We start from the raw sequence: 16,951 nt of genomic DNA, 5'->3' as shown, positions 1-16,951 counted from the left end.
CATTCGGAGGCTATTATAATTCGCAATTTTAAATAATTTTTCATTCAACATTTTCAATTCCAAAATTGGTTTGACAGTTCATTGTCCCAGCAGCTGTGTCGACGCGTCTACCTATATTCTTCTACCATGGCTAATGCTATGTTCTCTATGCAATTTCAATCACGTTGTTCGCTATCAGAATTAGGTACACCAATAAGCCCATTCATACGACACGATACGTAATTCATAGTAACATAATAACTTTTTTCAAAATGTTAGTTTGTTGATTTTAATGGGAATTTGTATGAAATCATATGAAATTCGCATTATTATGAATGGAAGAAATTATTGTTTTTCCTCTAAAGAGCTATTTTACCATTATTTTACAAAATTCATTCGTGTTTTGATCCTTTTCTGTAAATGCTGTTATTTTGAATATAATTTTGTGTGTTTTTTTTTCTGTAGAGAAACTTGTTAATGAAAAATCTTTGAAAACAGTGCCCCTTTTGTTTCCGTCTATATGCAAATATTTCAACTCTTGGACAAAAAACGTATCTCGAATGAGGGGGAGAACAAAATTTAATTCCGTTTAAATGTTAATATGACATTCAAAATATATGTTTAATTCATAATTTTCAGTCTTCCTGAAAATTTTGAAAATTTCTTAAAATTTTTCTATTTTGAATTTTTAAATGTCATTATTTATTTTTTCGATAAATACTCTCATTTGTTAGTGATGGCATAAATTTCATCTTAGTTCCGTAAGTAATTTGAATGAAACAATAAACAAAAATCTTTGTTCGCTCAGCAAATTTTATATGGGTAATTAAGAAGATAAATAAACAGTCCTAAGACGGTTTAACGATGTCCGTTGATCTGTTGAAATCAAGATAGTCAAAATTTGTCCGTACCAAAACCTGCAAGAATCTACTAGTTTTGCAATATTTTTCAATACTATAAAGGGAAAAATCGGTTATCGTAAATAAAAATTTTAAAATTTTACAGACCAAATATTTTGTATAAATAAACAAAATTTATTTGGCATAGGCGTTTGCGATATTATTTTGATTGGTCTGTTCCAGAACCCTCGAACCAGTAAAGGGAAAATTGATTATCGTAGTAAAAACTTTTACATTCGTGCAATTCTTGCACAGACAAGATGTTTGGAATATAAAGTCACATTTTCTAATTGATTTGTTTAAAATTCTGTATTTGTAGCTCATAATTCCTCTGTTTGAGAACTTACTGGAATGTACTAGTTTTGCAAATGTGTTCTACTTAATGTGGCAGAATATTGTCTATATAGGTCAACGTTTTCCTTAAGCCCCATATCAGTACCTTCCGATATTTGGTATGTTGATTAGAATTGCGAAGGTGGAGTCAGCTATATATATATATATATATATATATATATATATATATATATATATATATATATATATATATATATATATATATATATATATATATATATATATATATACAATTAGGTAGAACTGCTTAGTAAAACTACTACTGCTATGCCCGCTTCCTGTCAGAATTATTAATTTTAGGCGACAAGTTGTATTCATTTCTTTGATATTTTTGTCCATTTGTAAAATGAGTCAAATAGCACGAAAGAAACCGGACTTAAAAAAATGATTGTGAAGGTGGAGTCATGCTATATATATAGCATGCTATATATAGTTCTACCTAATTGTATATATATATATATATATATATATATATATATATATATATATATATATATATATATATATATATATATATATATATATATATATATATATATACAATTAGGTAGAACTGCTTAGTAAAACTACAGAAATACAGCCCTGATGCTATGCCCGCTTCCTGTCAGAATTATTCAAAATTTTAGGCGACAAGTTGTATTCATTTCTTTGATATTTTTGTCCATTTGTAAAATGAGTCAAATAGCACGAAAGATGAATGAAATTCCTGTTCTCTCAAATATATGATCCTAAGTGTTCAATCCTTCAATTCTATAGCAAATCACGTTAATACCATTATTGCGCGCCCCGCAATTTAAGTTTCTTCCAATCCTTGATTCTGAAAATATTTTGTTTTCATTTTCAAAACAACAAAACATACACAAAATTGGCAGAAGTCGGGCACACTTAAAAAAAATTGTAATCAGCTGGGAGCTCTACTTTACCTTTTTATTGTACCATGGCTCCCATCTTTGATTTATGAATATACAATGGATTTATAAATATACATTCTGGCATTGAGATTTTGTCAATTTAATAATTAAAAAATTATCATATGATTGCATGACTTTACCTTAATTCTGCTATGGATTTAAACTGCATTCTCGAAATCGTAAATTTTTGAAGTTATTTAAGAAAACCGTGAAAAACCGGGAAACCGGATTTAAAAAAATGATTTTTTCAAGAATAATTTTTAAGAATATTTAACAATTGTAAAGTTGATGTATACGTTTATTACGTTATTTCTGATTTTATTCCAGAATTTCAAAAAGTCATGAATTTTTATAAGAAATATATTTGAATTATATTCGGAATTTCAAAAAATCGTGGATTTTTATAAGAAATATATTTGAATTATATACATACTTATACAATCGATCATTTATGAACCGATTAGAAATTTTATTAGTTCATATTATTAGTCCAAATAAGAGATATGCCAAAATAGGAATTTCTTTGGGACAATTTCTTCAGATTGGACATTTACAACTATCGTTAACTTAATCCAACGAAACAAATCTATAAAACTTATATGTGTCATCATATTTTCCATCGAGGAATGACTATAACATTTTGCAATGTTCCTCTATTTTTTTTTGTTTGTTTATAACTAAATTTTTATAAAAATATTTTCCATTTCAATTTATTATCACCACTTGAATCAATGGTCGCCAAAATTCAAAATGAAATCACATTTTTTGCGAATGACGTTGAAAAGTATGTAGCCATGACCAATGCTGTTATCAGCAATATTCATGTTTTTACAAAACACTTTCCAAATAAACAAAATCTTCAATGGATTTTGGAAATGCGGGCCAATTATTATCGCTTCCGATTGGCTGACACTCCCTCCAAATAGTTTAAATTTTTAGAAAACCAACATAATAAATAACAAAAATCACATGCTTATAACGCATGGGGGGTCTTGCTTTTGACCCCTTATTAAATTAATTAAGTTTAAGTAATTTGTACAGATTTTTTTTTTTAAATAGCTTTAATGTTTATTACAAATATCCCTTGTGTTTAGCAACAACAAGAACTATGAAATATCACACTTGTTGAATAAGGGATAAGTTTCTTAAATTTATTTTTATTTATAGTTTATGCTTTGTTTTTTATGGTTTTTATTTTAAGAAAGTGCATTTGGTTTTGAAGCACAACAATCTGTTTCTTATAAAAAATAATTATTTACTTTTTTATGACAACAATTGCTGCTGCTGATAAGAAAGAGCAACGTCGTGTTAACTGGAATGAAGATTAAAGTGCGAACTATTACAGTGTATGCAAAGGGTTTTGGATGAGCGAAGGGGTATTTGTTGTGGTTTTAAAAAAATATATATACATGACGTTTTTATAAAAAAAGTTTCTGTTAGAAACTTTTAACAGTTATGTACAGATTTACTGGATATTACATTAATGATATTTTTATAATTTATCTAATAAGATAGTGACAACATGGATCTTTTTATGCGGAATAACAATTTTCCTAATCAACATATTAAAAAAAGAATTCTGAGTATTTAGCATCTAATAAATAGCATTGACCAATATAGACACTTTTCCAGTATCTACAAGAATCGATCAGTTTTGCAATTCTTCTCGATATCATAAAGAAACAAAAAAAGACATTGTTCGGTCAGACCAAACCTCGAATGTCCTCAAGCATTGGGTAAGGAAAACAGTAAGTTGTATCTGGATTCAAACCTGTTCCACTTTAAACTAAAAAATCCAGTAAGATCAGTAGGAGAAGGGTTGGAGCCGTTATATGGGGGCGATTGTCATCTATTGCGAGTCTTAAATATCAAATTTTACATAATTTTGTGGGTACATGTGACTATGAGGGATAGAACCAATATGGACAATGTTTTGACGACGGTTCAACAAATCAATTAAAAAATGTGGCTTAAATTGTCAAATTCCGATTATCCGATGGAACTGTTAAATGTGCGCTATAGGAAAACGTGGACCTAGATATTAAATGTTCTGCCCACGAGCTAGAACCCATTACGAACACAAATACCGAATATCGGGAGGTACCGTTATACGGGGGCTTACGAAAACGTACACCTATATGTACAGCGCTCCTTCATCGGAGCTAGAACCCATGACGAACTACAAATACCAATTTTTGAAAAATTCGTGGAAAAATGTGACTTAAACCATCAAAATACCGAATATTGGGAGGTACCCTTATATGGGGGCTATACGAAAACGTGCACCTATATGTACAATGTTCCGTCACTAGAACTAGAAGTTAAAACGAATTACAAATACTTTTTTAGACAAATTCGGGGAAAAATGTGGCATAAACCATCAAAATACCGAATATCGGGAGGTACCCTTATATGGGGGCTATACGAAAACGTGGACCTGTATATACAATGTTCCGCCATCGGAGCTAGAACCCATAACGACTACAAATATACATTTTTTACAAATTGATGGAAATATGTGGCTAAAACTATCAAAATACCGAATGTCGGGAGGTATCGATATATGGGGGCTATCCCAATACGTGAACCGACATTTCTAGTTTTCAATACCGACACAATGCTAACTACTGTGACAAAGCTCTACGTCAAATAATGTGAGCTATATGGTAATTTCAACAGACGGACAGGCAGAGAGATAGACATCGTTAAATGTTATGCTGATCATGAATATGCAGAGTGAGATGAAAAAAACTGCAACCAACTTCAGACTGCTGTCATTTCTAAGCCACTTGTCCGACAGCTGTTAAAATTATTCCAGTAACAGCTCATTATATTGTTTACAAGCGTACAAAAGCATTTTGGTGAGAGTTTTCCAGAAAAAAAGTTATTCGTGATGGAATTTAAGCGTGATAGTGTGATTTCTTTATATTTGGCTGGAAAACCACAAGTGGCTATCGATAGAGCACTCCAGCAATTAAATGTGAATAAATCTTTTGTGTCTCGTACCATCGCTCGTTACCGTGATACTGGTAGCGTAGCCCGACTTCAAGGAAATGGACGGAAGAAAACATCATGCAGAAATTGTTCGAAAAGTGAAGAAGCGACTTGATCGAAACCCGCGTCGCAGTGGCCGAAAAATGGCTCATGAGTTGAACATATCGCAATATTCCATTCGGAAAATATTGAAAAATGAGCTCGGGGTAAAGCCATTGAAATTTCAAAAAGTGCAAAAACTTACACCACTACAGAAAGAAAATAGACTCAAAAGGGCTAAAGAGTTGCTTCGCTTGTCCGAAAGTGGTGATATGCCGAATTTGTGCACCTAAAAATGTGCACCTTTGGTTGGCCATCAGAACTCAAGCGCAGGCCATGGTGAAGGCGTGGGCCGCCATAACAGCCGATGGTCGCTCTCCGCTCGTATTAATCAACCGTGGCATCAGAATAAATGCCGAATATTATCGCGAAAATATTCTGGAGGGTGTATTAAAGCCTTGGACACGCACAAATTTTGGCCGCAGTACCTTGGACATTCCAATACGACTCAGCACCATCGCACTCAGCATGCGCCACCCAAGAATGGTTACAAAATAAGGTTCCTCGCTTCATCTCCAGCACACAATGGCCACCAAAATCTCCGGATACCCATCCGTTGGACTATTGTGCCTGGAGAATTTTGGAAAGCAAGGTTGGCATTAAAATATACCAAAGTGTCGATCACCTCAAGCAAGCGCTTCGCCAGCAATGGGCCAAAACAAAATTAAAAAAAAAAAACAACAAAATTAAAAGTAAAAATTATGGCGTTTGACTTTGTTTCATTTTTTTATCTCACCCTGTATTTCTATTCATTGCACTCCATCTAGTTACAGTTTCATATTATACTTTGCGAATTTTGGATTATGAGTTGTTTATTTTAACATTTATAAAGTTTCAAAATGTTGACCATTGGGCGAGGTAGCTGAAAGAGTTGGCCCATATGATCCATATTTACCTTGATCCAATAATGACAAAATATTTGTTTATTTGAAGAACTCTTTAGTTTGAAGAACTCTAAAGAGTCGATCGATATTTTCAATTTTAACACCTGACTTAAATTTTGTATAAAAATTACGAAACTTTCAAACTTTGCATAAGTTTGAACTTAGTTTTAGACTTCGTTCGTTTCATATGTGAGTTATGAAAATCGCCTTACGATGTGAAAGTCGCCTGTGCTGTAGGCATAAAAAGCATGTATGTGAAAAGCCTCAATTTAAAATTTCTGTATTGGAATAATAGTAGCAGTGGTAAACCTACTTCTCTAGATCGTGAACTTTCATTCTCATAAAAATTGATTGTGTTTTGCCCATTAAGACATCAAAATATCAGGGACTTTAAACCAAGTTGTGTATTCCTCTCCTCTAGAACACACTGTACATTTTCAAACACAAAAAAACATATGTTGTTTGTTCCCACATCGACGAGGTATGCACTGCCTCCGATCATCGGTCTTATCTCAAAAATATTTCTTTCGGTGGACTGGGAACAAAAACAAACAGAACAACAGTGAAATCTCAATCAACTACTATCTAAACCTCGAACAAAGCCTATTGAATTTAGTACTATTTTGTTTGTTTGCCGTGTAAGACGCAGTATTTGTATTTCAAGAAGAAAAAAACCCGTTCGAAATTTAAATTCAACAAGCACACGAAATGAATACAATTGGAAAAATCGGTTTTCTTGGCGGTGGAAAAATAGCCCAAGCTATGGCCAAGGGCTTCATTGCATCTGGTAGATAAATAAATAAAATTTAAAAATATATAAAAAACTACAAACTTTAATCAGTATTAATGGTGAAATATTGTGATATTAAAAATACTCAATGTACTAAACATTTAGCAAAAAGAAATTATTAGATCAGAGTAAGAAAAAACAAAAAAGTTTTTTGGAAATTTTTTGAGAACAGATTATCTTGTCGTGGCGCCCGAATTGCAGTATTTTGAATGTTTGAGCTGGGATGAAAGTCTTTGTAATTTTTTATGATGATTTTTGGGAAAGGAAGGAGTGAATGTGATTCTCATTCACATAGGAATGATCGACACTTATACAGCTTGTGGCGAGTAAAGTCATCATATTAAAAACTGAAAAAGCCAGGTGACCATTCTCTTCGCCGGGTTGAAATCATGATATTTGTTGCGACTAGAAAATATTGCAAAGCTGTCAGTTTCATTTTGAAAAACACTGATGTCTGTAATAGAGAGTAATATGAAGTTAAGTCAATGGGAGAACACTCCAGACTTAAGCAACCATCTCTTGAAAAGTTGTTGTGGCGCCCGAATTGCAGTATTTTGAAGGTTTGACGTGGGTTGAGAGAATAACAGCTTTTGATAGATTTTAGAAAAGGTTTGTAGTTGATAAAGAGCTCGGTAAAGAGCTCCGCCACGGAAACATTTGGAAATTAAATGTTTAATATTTTTAATAACAAGGAAAATTATTTTTTTTCGAATTTTAACTCAGATCGAATTTTAACTCATCTAGACATTCTAAACAAACCTTAAGCAAATGTAAATAGTCACTCAAAGAGATGTATGGAAATATACATTTTCTACATTCTTTCCAAAAAAATCAAATGCTCTCTTAAAATATTCATGCGAGAGGCCGGAGAAAACTTTCACCTTCACTGCAACTGGTTTCTTGTTGAAGCGGGATGCATTTCCCCAAACTGTGGACAGAATGATAAAAAACCACTTGAAGTTCATAAAACCCCTTGTTTGTTTTTGTTTTTTTTTTTTTGTATGTACTCTTATAAATTTACCTAAATTACAACTATTTATTGAAAATAGTATCAGTTACTATTAATTGATAAATTTTGGAATGGAAAAATGGAATTTTAAATGTGTGTTACGCCTATAATTTTTAAAGTCTCCCTGCAACAGATTGAAATTAGAACCTAGTATATTCAATAGGCAGAAGAATTTGATTTACTTTCTTAAGTGTTGCTGACCGGGTCGGTGTTGGACAGATTTTCTGGATTCTGAGTTGAAAAAAATGTCGCGGCTTCGGGGGTCTGAGACTCTCCATAGCTCGAATAAGAGCGTTTATGCTCTACTCAAATTTGGATAGAAGTAAAATACCACTGAAATCGAGCAGAATCTACTCCTACCGAACACTTTTTTTGTTATACCCTCCACCTTGAAAAGAAGTGTATATTAACTTTGTAATTCCGTTTGTAACATCCCTAAATATTTGTCGTAGACCCCATAAAGTATATATATTCATAATCAGAATAAAATTCTAAGTCGACTAAACGATGTCCGTCGGTTTTTATGTCCGTCTGTCGAAATAACGATACAGGCCACATTATTTGACGTAGAGCTTACACATTTGGCAGAACAATTTGTATTGTGTTTTCGGATTTCGGATTTCTCGAAAAATTAGTATTAGTAGTTCTTACTGGGTTCTAGGTCCGGCGGCAGAACATTGAATATTTAGGTCCAAGTTTTCCTATAGGGCACATATAACTGTACCCACCGATACTCGGTATTTTGATAGCCCTAGCCACATTTACCAAGGAAATTGTTTAAAATTTGATATTTAAGAAAATTTGGTAGATGACAATCGTTGAAGTATAATAAGTATAATTATCATATAATTTTCAAAAAAAAAAAAAAATAAATAAAATAAAATCCGTGAAAAATTCTGTTAAAATCCTAAAATTACCGAATGTAGCCGTTATATTAGACGTAGGCCTGCAAGGCAACTTTTGTCATAAACCATTACAATATTCAAAGCAAAGCGGTGAAGAATGTAGCTAAAATCATCAAAATTCCGAAGGTTCCGTTATATTGGGGCTATACGAAGACAGACAATTTTCTGCCATAGGCTGTAGTACCCATTACGAACTTCAAATACGAACTTCATTGTGATCTTGAGTACCTTCACCGGTCTTTATAGGCTCCTTCTTGAAAAAAATACATGTATATGAACCAGACAGGTGGATCACTTTTTCGTTCTGGGGCTTGGGAAAGGAGAGTCAGTGGAAAAGGCAATGGAACCGCAAAAGGGAGGAATCGCCCTCCCAACAGGCAGAGAAGTTAAGAAAGGTTAAAGATGGCTTACACCAAAAAAATTGTAAATTAGATCCTCCTGGATGACACCGATCATCCTCCCTTCGGTTTTTTTTTGAGTTTCTAGAATAGTTGTAGGTAGAAACCCATGTATCGGCCCCAATAAATTTTATAATTGGACACTCCGCTGCCATTTATAATTAGTGATTTCGGCTTCACAGGTTCAACCCCTTTCATCGATGATTAAAGCGGTTGCATTATTGACTTCTGTCTCCTTGGTGTTTCTAATTCCCCTCAGATTATTTTTGTGGTTGCTTCAGCCGGAGCAGCCATCACATAGCTAGGTATATTGGTTGAAGGCGACTGCAAGGTTTGGTCGTTCTGAACTGAGTACTTGTTCTTCTTTCGAACTTCATGAAAGTTTCGTCAGAAAATTCTTCCGTCTTTTTATTGTTCTTCACACAACGTAGAGATCTCGTCCCCACCCAGAGCTGGTGTCCTACTAATGCAGAAGTTCCTCGGAAAAGCCCTGTTCGACTCCCCTCCAAGATTTGAATCGAGCTTACCAATCAAGCTCTTTTCGAAAAGTCTCGTTATCCTGCCAACAAACACTAAGAACACCGATAGCCATGTAGAGGTAAGACGTCCGTTATTACCGTGTTGTACAAAAACAAAATGACTGGTTACCTCAGAGTGCCTCTTATTCACAGAGTCAGCCCACAATATCTTATAATCTAACATTTTCTATAATACCCCACAATAGGCTCGCTGACTGTTCGCGACTTTTTGTTCAATTCCATCCTCGCAATATATCTATTGGGCATTTCACTATGATCGAACTGTCGGCACGCCAATGAGGATTCAACATTGGTTCCCGAAGTTGCAAACCACTAATTTAGTAAAAACTAATTTATTATGAAAGTGAATCTTCAGATTTTTATTCCCGTCTCGATAGAAAAATAGACAATTTGTTCAAATTTAGAATCAGTAGAACATAAAATGGTTGAGAAAATATAAATAGCTCATACCAAATTAATGATGATCTTAGAATAGACATAACCATCGATTATTGTTTTTTTTTTTTTTTTTTGAATATATATGTCTTAATTATCATTATTTTATTAATTATTAAGGAATATGTACAATCAACCTTTGTACTTGTTTTTCTCGCAAAAAAAATAATGCGAATCAAAAATAACCGACCCATCAAAGAAGAACAAAGTCCTCATTCTTTATGAAAACAATAACAATATACAATTCTTTCTTTATCGTCTAGGACTGACAAAAGCTGATTCTGTTATAGCCAGTGTGCATCCAGCCGATCAAATGTCATTGCAATCATTTAAGGTGAGTTCACGTCAGTGCATTGTCTTCCTTTTTCCGGACCATAAAATGGAATTAAAATAAATCACAATTCTTATCTTTTTTAAATTCTGTTTTTATTTATTTTTTGTTTTTCGTTTGTTTTATAGAAATTGGGTGTCGAGACGATAACAAAAAATGATCCGGTCGTTGAAAAATCCGATATTGTTTTCATATCAGTAAAACCACAAGTTGTGCCCAGTGTTTTGAGTGAAATCAAAACAAAAAGTGCAGACAAATTGTTCATATCAGTTGCCATGGGCATAACACTGAACACACTGGAACAGGTAAAAATGCAATGCTTAACTAAAATTAAAAACAAAAACAATATTCAATTTACGAAACACTTGTGGAAATCTTATCGTTTAAATACACAAATTTAGGTTAAAGATAAAGGAAATTGTGTTATCGCCAAAAGGAATATTAAGTTTTAAAATAGTATGATAGGGAAGGGAATGTAAATAACAGATGAAAGATAAATAGGTTATTGACAAAGTCTGTAGAATTAAATAACCCGATTTCTTATGAATTATTGCTGTTCTCAAAGAATATACCCTTCATCTTTAATATTTTGTCAGAATATGAAAAGTCGATGGTTAGGTATGGCCATAATTGGTATTTACGACTAAAGGGTAATTTTTAAGTCCTATAGGAAAGTTTTTGATAATCTTGGTTTAAGCAAGTAAAAAACATTAATTTCAGCCGGGCCGAACTTTTAATACCCTCCACCTTAGGGTAAGGAAACATTAGAACCCAAAATGATCCACAAATACCAATTTTTAGACATGAAAATGTGCAAAAAATGATCAAAATACCTAATATCGGGAAATACCGCTATATGGGATTATACAAAAACGTGGACCTATACATACAATGTTTCGCCAAAGGAGCTAGAATCTATTTGGGCCACAAATACCAAATTTTATACAAATCTGCCAAGAAATTTGGCGAACATCATTAAAATACCGAATAGAACCCATTATGATCTATAAATACCAATTTTTAGATAATTCCGTGGAAAGATGTAGCAAAAATAATCAAAATACCGAATATCGGGAGGTACCGTTATATGGGGCCTATACGAAATCGTGGACCCACACATGCAATGTCTCGCCACCGGAGCTAGAACCCATTGTGACCAATACCAATTTTTAGACAAATCCGTTAACAAATCTGGCAAAGATCATCAAAATACCGAATATCGGGAGGTACCGTTATATGGGGTCTATACCTTGATAGAATTTAGCAGAGGTATTGCTGAGCTGTATCTGATATCTGGTACCAAATATTGTGAAGTGCATATTACGCATGTGAGGGACTTAAACACCAAATCGGATGAAACATATATATGGGAGCTATAGCTATATCTGAACCGATTTTCACTAGATGTGATGTACTTGCTTCTAGACTCAATGCGGTTGGATGTGCCAAAAATTCAGGTCATTTTAACTTATTTTGGTGCACAATTGACCCGAAATCAGCTGAAGATATATGGGAGCCATATCTAAATCTGATCCGATTATTACCAATTTTAATAGGGTTCGTCCTTTGGGCCAAACAAATATTGTTTGGAAAATTTCATCTCAATCGGATAATAAATGCGACCTTCATTTTGTTTACAAGAATACATGGACGGATAGACGGGCGAACGGACAGAAAGACTGATATGCATAAATCGACTCAGAAAGTGATTCTATGAATATCCTCAAAAGTAACTATGGGTCTATTTTTCTTCCTTCCCCTGTTACAAACAAATGCACAAAGACATAATACACTTACCACCATGTGGTGTATGGTATAAACATCAAACACCAAATTTCAAGCACTATATGTTCAGCCCCTTGGTTCAGCCAACACAAAATTAAACCAACTATAATACTATTTAGTATTTTTCGTGCACTTGTAGCACACATTTTCAAAAACAACTTTAGTCTTAAACCTACCACCAACAGGAATCCCAATACCAAAAAATCGAAATTCCAACTCCAACCGCTTACCCTAAATATTACTGTTCCAAATGTAGTACCATTTATTGCAGCTAGCCCACTTGCTTCATATATCAAACTAACTTTCCAAAGTCGACGTATTTTCGAAAAAAACATCCTTAACACACGCCTACGCACCAAGACTGATCATCGTGCAACTTCAGCTGTTTCGTCTGGACGTTGAATCAGTTTTTTCACTACGCTTTTATATATAGCCAGTTTTCTATATCTCAAACTTTATTAAATTGTATGGTTTCTTTAAATCCCCACAGAATCTATCATCGAGTTCCCGTGTAATACGTGTTATGCCAAATACCCCTGCCCTCGTTCAATGCGGCTGTTCGGTGTTTGTACGCGGCAGCAAAGCCACAGACTCCGATGCAAAAGCTACACAACAACTATTAGAATCCATAGGTACCTGCGAAGAAGTCACAGAAAATCTATTAGATCCAGTTACAGCTCTGAGTGGCAGTGGACCGGCCTATGTATTCGTTATGATTGAGGCGTTAGCAGATGGTGCCGTTCGCATGGGTATTCCTCGTGACTTGGCCTACCGTTTGGCAGCTCAAACAGTTATGGGTTCCGGTATGTTGGTACGAGAATCTAAAGAACATCCTGGAGTTTTAAAAGATAATGTTACAAGTCCGGCCGGATCAACAGCAGCTGCTCTGAAACATTTAGAGGAATCAGGATTTAGAGCTGCGGTAGCTGGTGCTGTAGAAGCAGCCACACTAAGATGTCGTGAAACGACGGGTCAACAGTAGTCACACACACCAAAGGAATATATTTGTACTATAATCTAGTTATATAATTTATTTTTAGAATTTCTTTACAAAATAAAAACTAAGTTATTATAAAAATATATAGCGTGTATATATATAACAAATTCAAAACTTCTTTTTCTTCTTCTTTTCTCTGTCCAAGGCATTGAGTTCGCCTTGCTGCAGTGAAGCCTCGGCGTAGATACGTTTGACCTTTTCACGACGTTCCTTGTCGCTGTAAAAGAAAATAAAATAGTAAATTAAAATACAATCGCGGAAAAATATAAATTTGTTTAAATTAATTCAATTCGAAATCAAATTTTTATTTTTAATTCATTCCTATATCCCGACAGTTTCAAAAAAAAATCTTCTAATTATCTTCAGAAAACATTATGACGTATTCTACCTTTAAGTCTTTTCCACTGTCTATTAAATATGGTTCACTATATTTCTTCCGAATGTAAAACAAATAAATGTAATACATCACGTACCTTTGCAATTGTTGTTGTATGCGTATCTTCTGCAAGAATTCTGTATCACGACGGATTTCGCGTATAGCACCTTTAGTTTCCCTCTTGATTTTGTGAACCATTTTAACTTTCTCCTCCTTTTCCTTGGAAAGTTTGGGACGACGTTTATCATCGTATACCGTTTCGATGCGTGGCTCAAGCAGTCGCAAAGCTTTTGGTTTCTTCTCCGGTGGCACCAATTTTGTTAGCGGTTTATTGACCACAGTTGTCAATAATGTTTTTGTCTTTTCATAATTTTCTTTAACATACGTCGGATATGGTGTAACATCTAATTTCTCCAACATTTCGTAAATTGGCGAAACCAAAAAATTACTGCCCACATGTTCGGAAACTAATGTCGTTGCATCTTGTATAAGTTGGAGGGATTGATTTATAGATCTCACCTTAAAATCATTGCTAATTAATTGCATAACTAAATCTTCAGCCTTGAGTGGTTCTTCTCCAATATCCTTATATTCCTTGGCATCAGTGGGAATTGCCAGTAATTTATTTAATGGACCCTGATTTTGGAAGGGTGGTACAATTTTGATAATCTCCACTGGTCTTTTGGGTATGCACAAAAATATCAAACCTGTTAGGAAATTGAAGGCAGCGGGTACAAAACGTTTTGACATATGCCCATATTCCAAACAGAGATTCACCAAAAACAAACCCATTGCAATGTCTTGTCTACTCTTTACGCGGGCTTTAGACAAAATATGTTGCATAAATATGTAACAAGGTGTTGCAATTGGATGTCGAAAATCAGATGTTGAACATAAGTTAGAAACAATTTTAAAGTAGACCAACACTTCCAGGGACGGATATTGTTTGGAATTTTTCTTAAACTCTGCATATTTTTCTTTGATGACATCTAGTAAAATGTTCGACATACGTTCTGCATTTAAATGTATCAAATCAAAGAGTTGAGGCATAATTAGAGAAAGGAATTGGAAATTTTCACGTATATCATCGGGACCAGCATCAGAAAATTTATCATTTACCAACTGCAACAAAAAGGCGAATATTTTTACAACATTTTCACGATTCACACCCTCTAATTTGGGATGATTGCATTTGATTAAACGTTCTACGATAATTGACTGGTCTTGCATTTTGTATTCATTTAATAGTTTTACAAATTCACCATAGTTTTTGGGCATTTCTATGGTGAATGGCAAATCTGTTCTTTCCACATTTGGTTTTTTGTTCACTTCCGTATTTTTTGGCTTTTTGTCTTTGACTGGTTTTTCTGTTTCATTTTCGGAATCTTCACCCTCGGAATCAGTAACTTTCAAATCACTTAAATTATCGTCATCTTCATCATCCTCCTCTTCTTCCCCTTCCTCATCTTCGTCGTCGTCATCTTCCTCTTCACCACTTTCATCCTCATCATGAACAGCCTTCTCTTCATCTTCTTCCGATTCATCGTCAGCACTTCTTGTTTTCAAATTTGTTCCCAATTCACCTATAATGGCAAGACAGTCATTGAATCATTGAATAATTATTAAATATCACCCTTTTAACAATACTTACCTTCCATGGTATACGTCAATGTCCCATCTTCCTCCTCAACCCCATTGGCAAAATAACCATCATCCAAATCATCCGCAGATCTATGTTTAGGCTTGGCATTACTTTCATCATCTTCCCCATCGGCCTTCATCCTTCGTAGACGCTCATTTTCTAGTCTCTCCAAACGTTCCTTTTCTTTTTTGGCCATATCTTCTTCGGATATCAATTTATCGGAGACCACACCTCGTGGTTCAAAAATCAATTCACGAGTCAAACGATCATAGTCATCAGGTTCTTGCTTTTTCATTTCATTCTTAGACATTTTTCCCACCAAACTTATGAGATCCTTATAATTGGAATCAAGCTTTTCAGTGAGATCATAAAGTTCATCCTTTTCCTTGGCAATTTCAACTTTACGTTTCTTTTGTTCAGCAATCATTTCTTCAATTGCAGATTTGCGATCTTTGGCGGCACTGTCATCACCACCGAAATGGGCGGCTTCAGTGAAGGCGGCTGAAATGGAAAAACATCATCATAATCATCATCAAGTTTCCACTATTACAACTATTATAAAACAATGAAATATGATATAGGTACATACCATCCAATTTATCATCCTCCTCAGCTTCATCATCTGAACGATCATCACGAAATTGCTCAATTTCTTCCAGGGTCTGACCACGATGTGTCAACACCTCATCGTCATTTAAATTGAACCGTGAATGTTTGTTCTGCTTCATACGTTCCATTTTGTCGGCCACAAAACGGGCCGCCATCACTTGTTCGGTCAGTTCATCTCCAGTCAAAAACTTTCCAATACGACGATCTTTAAATTTATTTGTTTTATCCTTTCGCAGGAACTCTTGCCCCAAGGTTTCTTTGCGTTTCTTTATCGCCTTGGCCCTGGATACACCGGGCAAACCTTTATCATGTTTACATGTCCTTCCCAGAATTTGGAATTTCTCTTTATTCATGTGCACTTCAAATGGATTGAGTTTTTTCGATGTGGCTGCGGTTGCGGTGGCAAAGGGATTTTCTTTTTTCACGGCCTTTTTCGCATAAACTGCGTCAGCAACAGACGTTTTTGTTTTCTTGGCCATTTTGAATTGGAATTTAATTATATTTTATTTAAGTTTTATTCACTTTTATGTTGGATAAATAATTTAAAACAAGTTTTGTTGCATTTTCAAACTACAAACAAATCGAAAGTGACAGATCTCCGCACGTGGATGAAATATTTGTAAACAGCTGACAAAATAGAGTTGCCACGATATTGTGGTACAGGGTAAGAAAATGTGGTAAACGTATAGTTGATGTAATGTATTCGTAAGAATAACGTATGTCTTAAAGTATATGTGTAACGGCAGACACATTTATTTGAATTAAATGTTTTTTTAATACACGAGTTGCGGCACTTTTCAAAAACCACAAAATTCGATTTGCGTCGTTGCAAGTTCAATTTGCGTCGATCCGAGCTACATTGTGGATTACTATTTTTTGCGTTTACAGTGCCTGATTTAGCATCTTTTCTGTCGTTTAGCATTTTTACAACCTCTGCCAACACTGACCGTCACCTGTACGTTAACAAATGTTCAAATGGCGTGAAATAAGGGGAATTCCTCTTTTCTTTATGATG

The 16,951-nt window shown here is 34.3% G+C and overlaps 2 protein-coding genes across 2 annotated transcripts; one reads left to right on the top strand and one right to left on the bottom strand.

Moving 5' to 3' along the window:
- Positions 1-6,695: 6,695 nt before the first annotated feature.
- Positions 6,696-13,416, top strand: LOC101891566 (pyrroline-5-carboxylate reductase 1, mitochondrial). The gene is made up of 4 exons (XM_005175873.4): positions 6,696-6,907; positions 10,460-10,530; positions 10,656-10,832; positions 12,803-13,416. Exons 1-4 carry the CDS (start codon positions 6,829-6,831, stop codon positions 13,292-13,294), a joined length of 819 nt encoding a protein of 272 aa, XP_005175930.1. The 5' UTR covers positions 6,696-6,828; the 3' UTR covers positions 13,295-13,416.
- LOC101891266 (nucleolar protein 14 homolog) lies at positions 13,313-16,543 on the bottom strand. The gene is made up of 4 exons (XM_005175871.4): positions 15,917-16,543; positions 15,337-15,828; positions 13,783-15,268; positions 13,313-13,526 (listed from the first exon to the last, which is right to left on the bottom strand). The coding sequence occupies exons 1-4, from the start codon at positions 16,413-16,415 to the stop codon at positions 13,418-13,420; spliced, it is 2,586 nt and encodes an 861-aa protein (XP_005175928.2). The 5' UTR covers positions 16,416-16,543; the 3' UTR covers positions 13,313-13,417.
- Positions 16,544-16,951: the final 408 nt, after the last annotated feature.

The sequence above is a fragment of the Musca domestica genome, unplaced genomic scaffold, assembly GCF_030504385.1.
Source record: "Musca domestica strain aabys unplaced genomic scaffold, Musca_domestica.polishedcontigs.V.1.1 1, whole genome shotgun sequence".
Lineage (NCBI taxonomy): Eukaryota > Metazoa > Arthropoda > Insecta > Diptera > Muscidae > Musca > Musca domestica.
The sequence above is the reverse complement of the archived record's forward strand: the minus strand, read 5'-3'. Positions and strand labels throughout refer to the sequence as shown.

Bases quoted from the DNA above. Each gene is read 5' to 3' on its own strand.
- LOC101891566 (XM_005175873.4), top strand. From the start codon at position 6,829: ATGAATACAATTGGAAAAATCGGTTTTCTTGGCGGTGGAAAAATAGCC. The intron at 10,531-10,655 runs GTGAGTTCACGT...TTTGTTTTATAG, and splicing joins TGTCATTGCAATCATTTAAG to AAATTGGGTGTCGAGACGAT. The intron at 10,833-12,802 runs GTAAAAATGCAA...AAATCCCCACAG, and splicing joins CACTGAACACACTGGAACAG to AATCTATCATCGAGTTCCCG.
- LOC101891266 (XM_005175871.4), bottom strand. From the start codon at position 16,415: ATGGCCAAGAAAACAAAAACGTCTGTTGCTGACGCAGTTTATGCGAAA. The intron at 15,829-15,916 runs GTATGTACCTAT...TTTCCATTTCAG, and splicing joins GGAGGATGATAAATTGGATG to CCGCCTTCACTGAAGCCGCC. The intron at 15,269-15,336 runs GTAAGTATTGTT...TTGCCATTATAG, and splicing joins ATTGACGTATACCATGGAAG to GTGAATTGGGAACAAATTTG.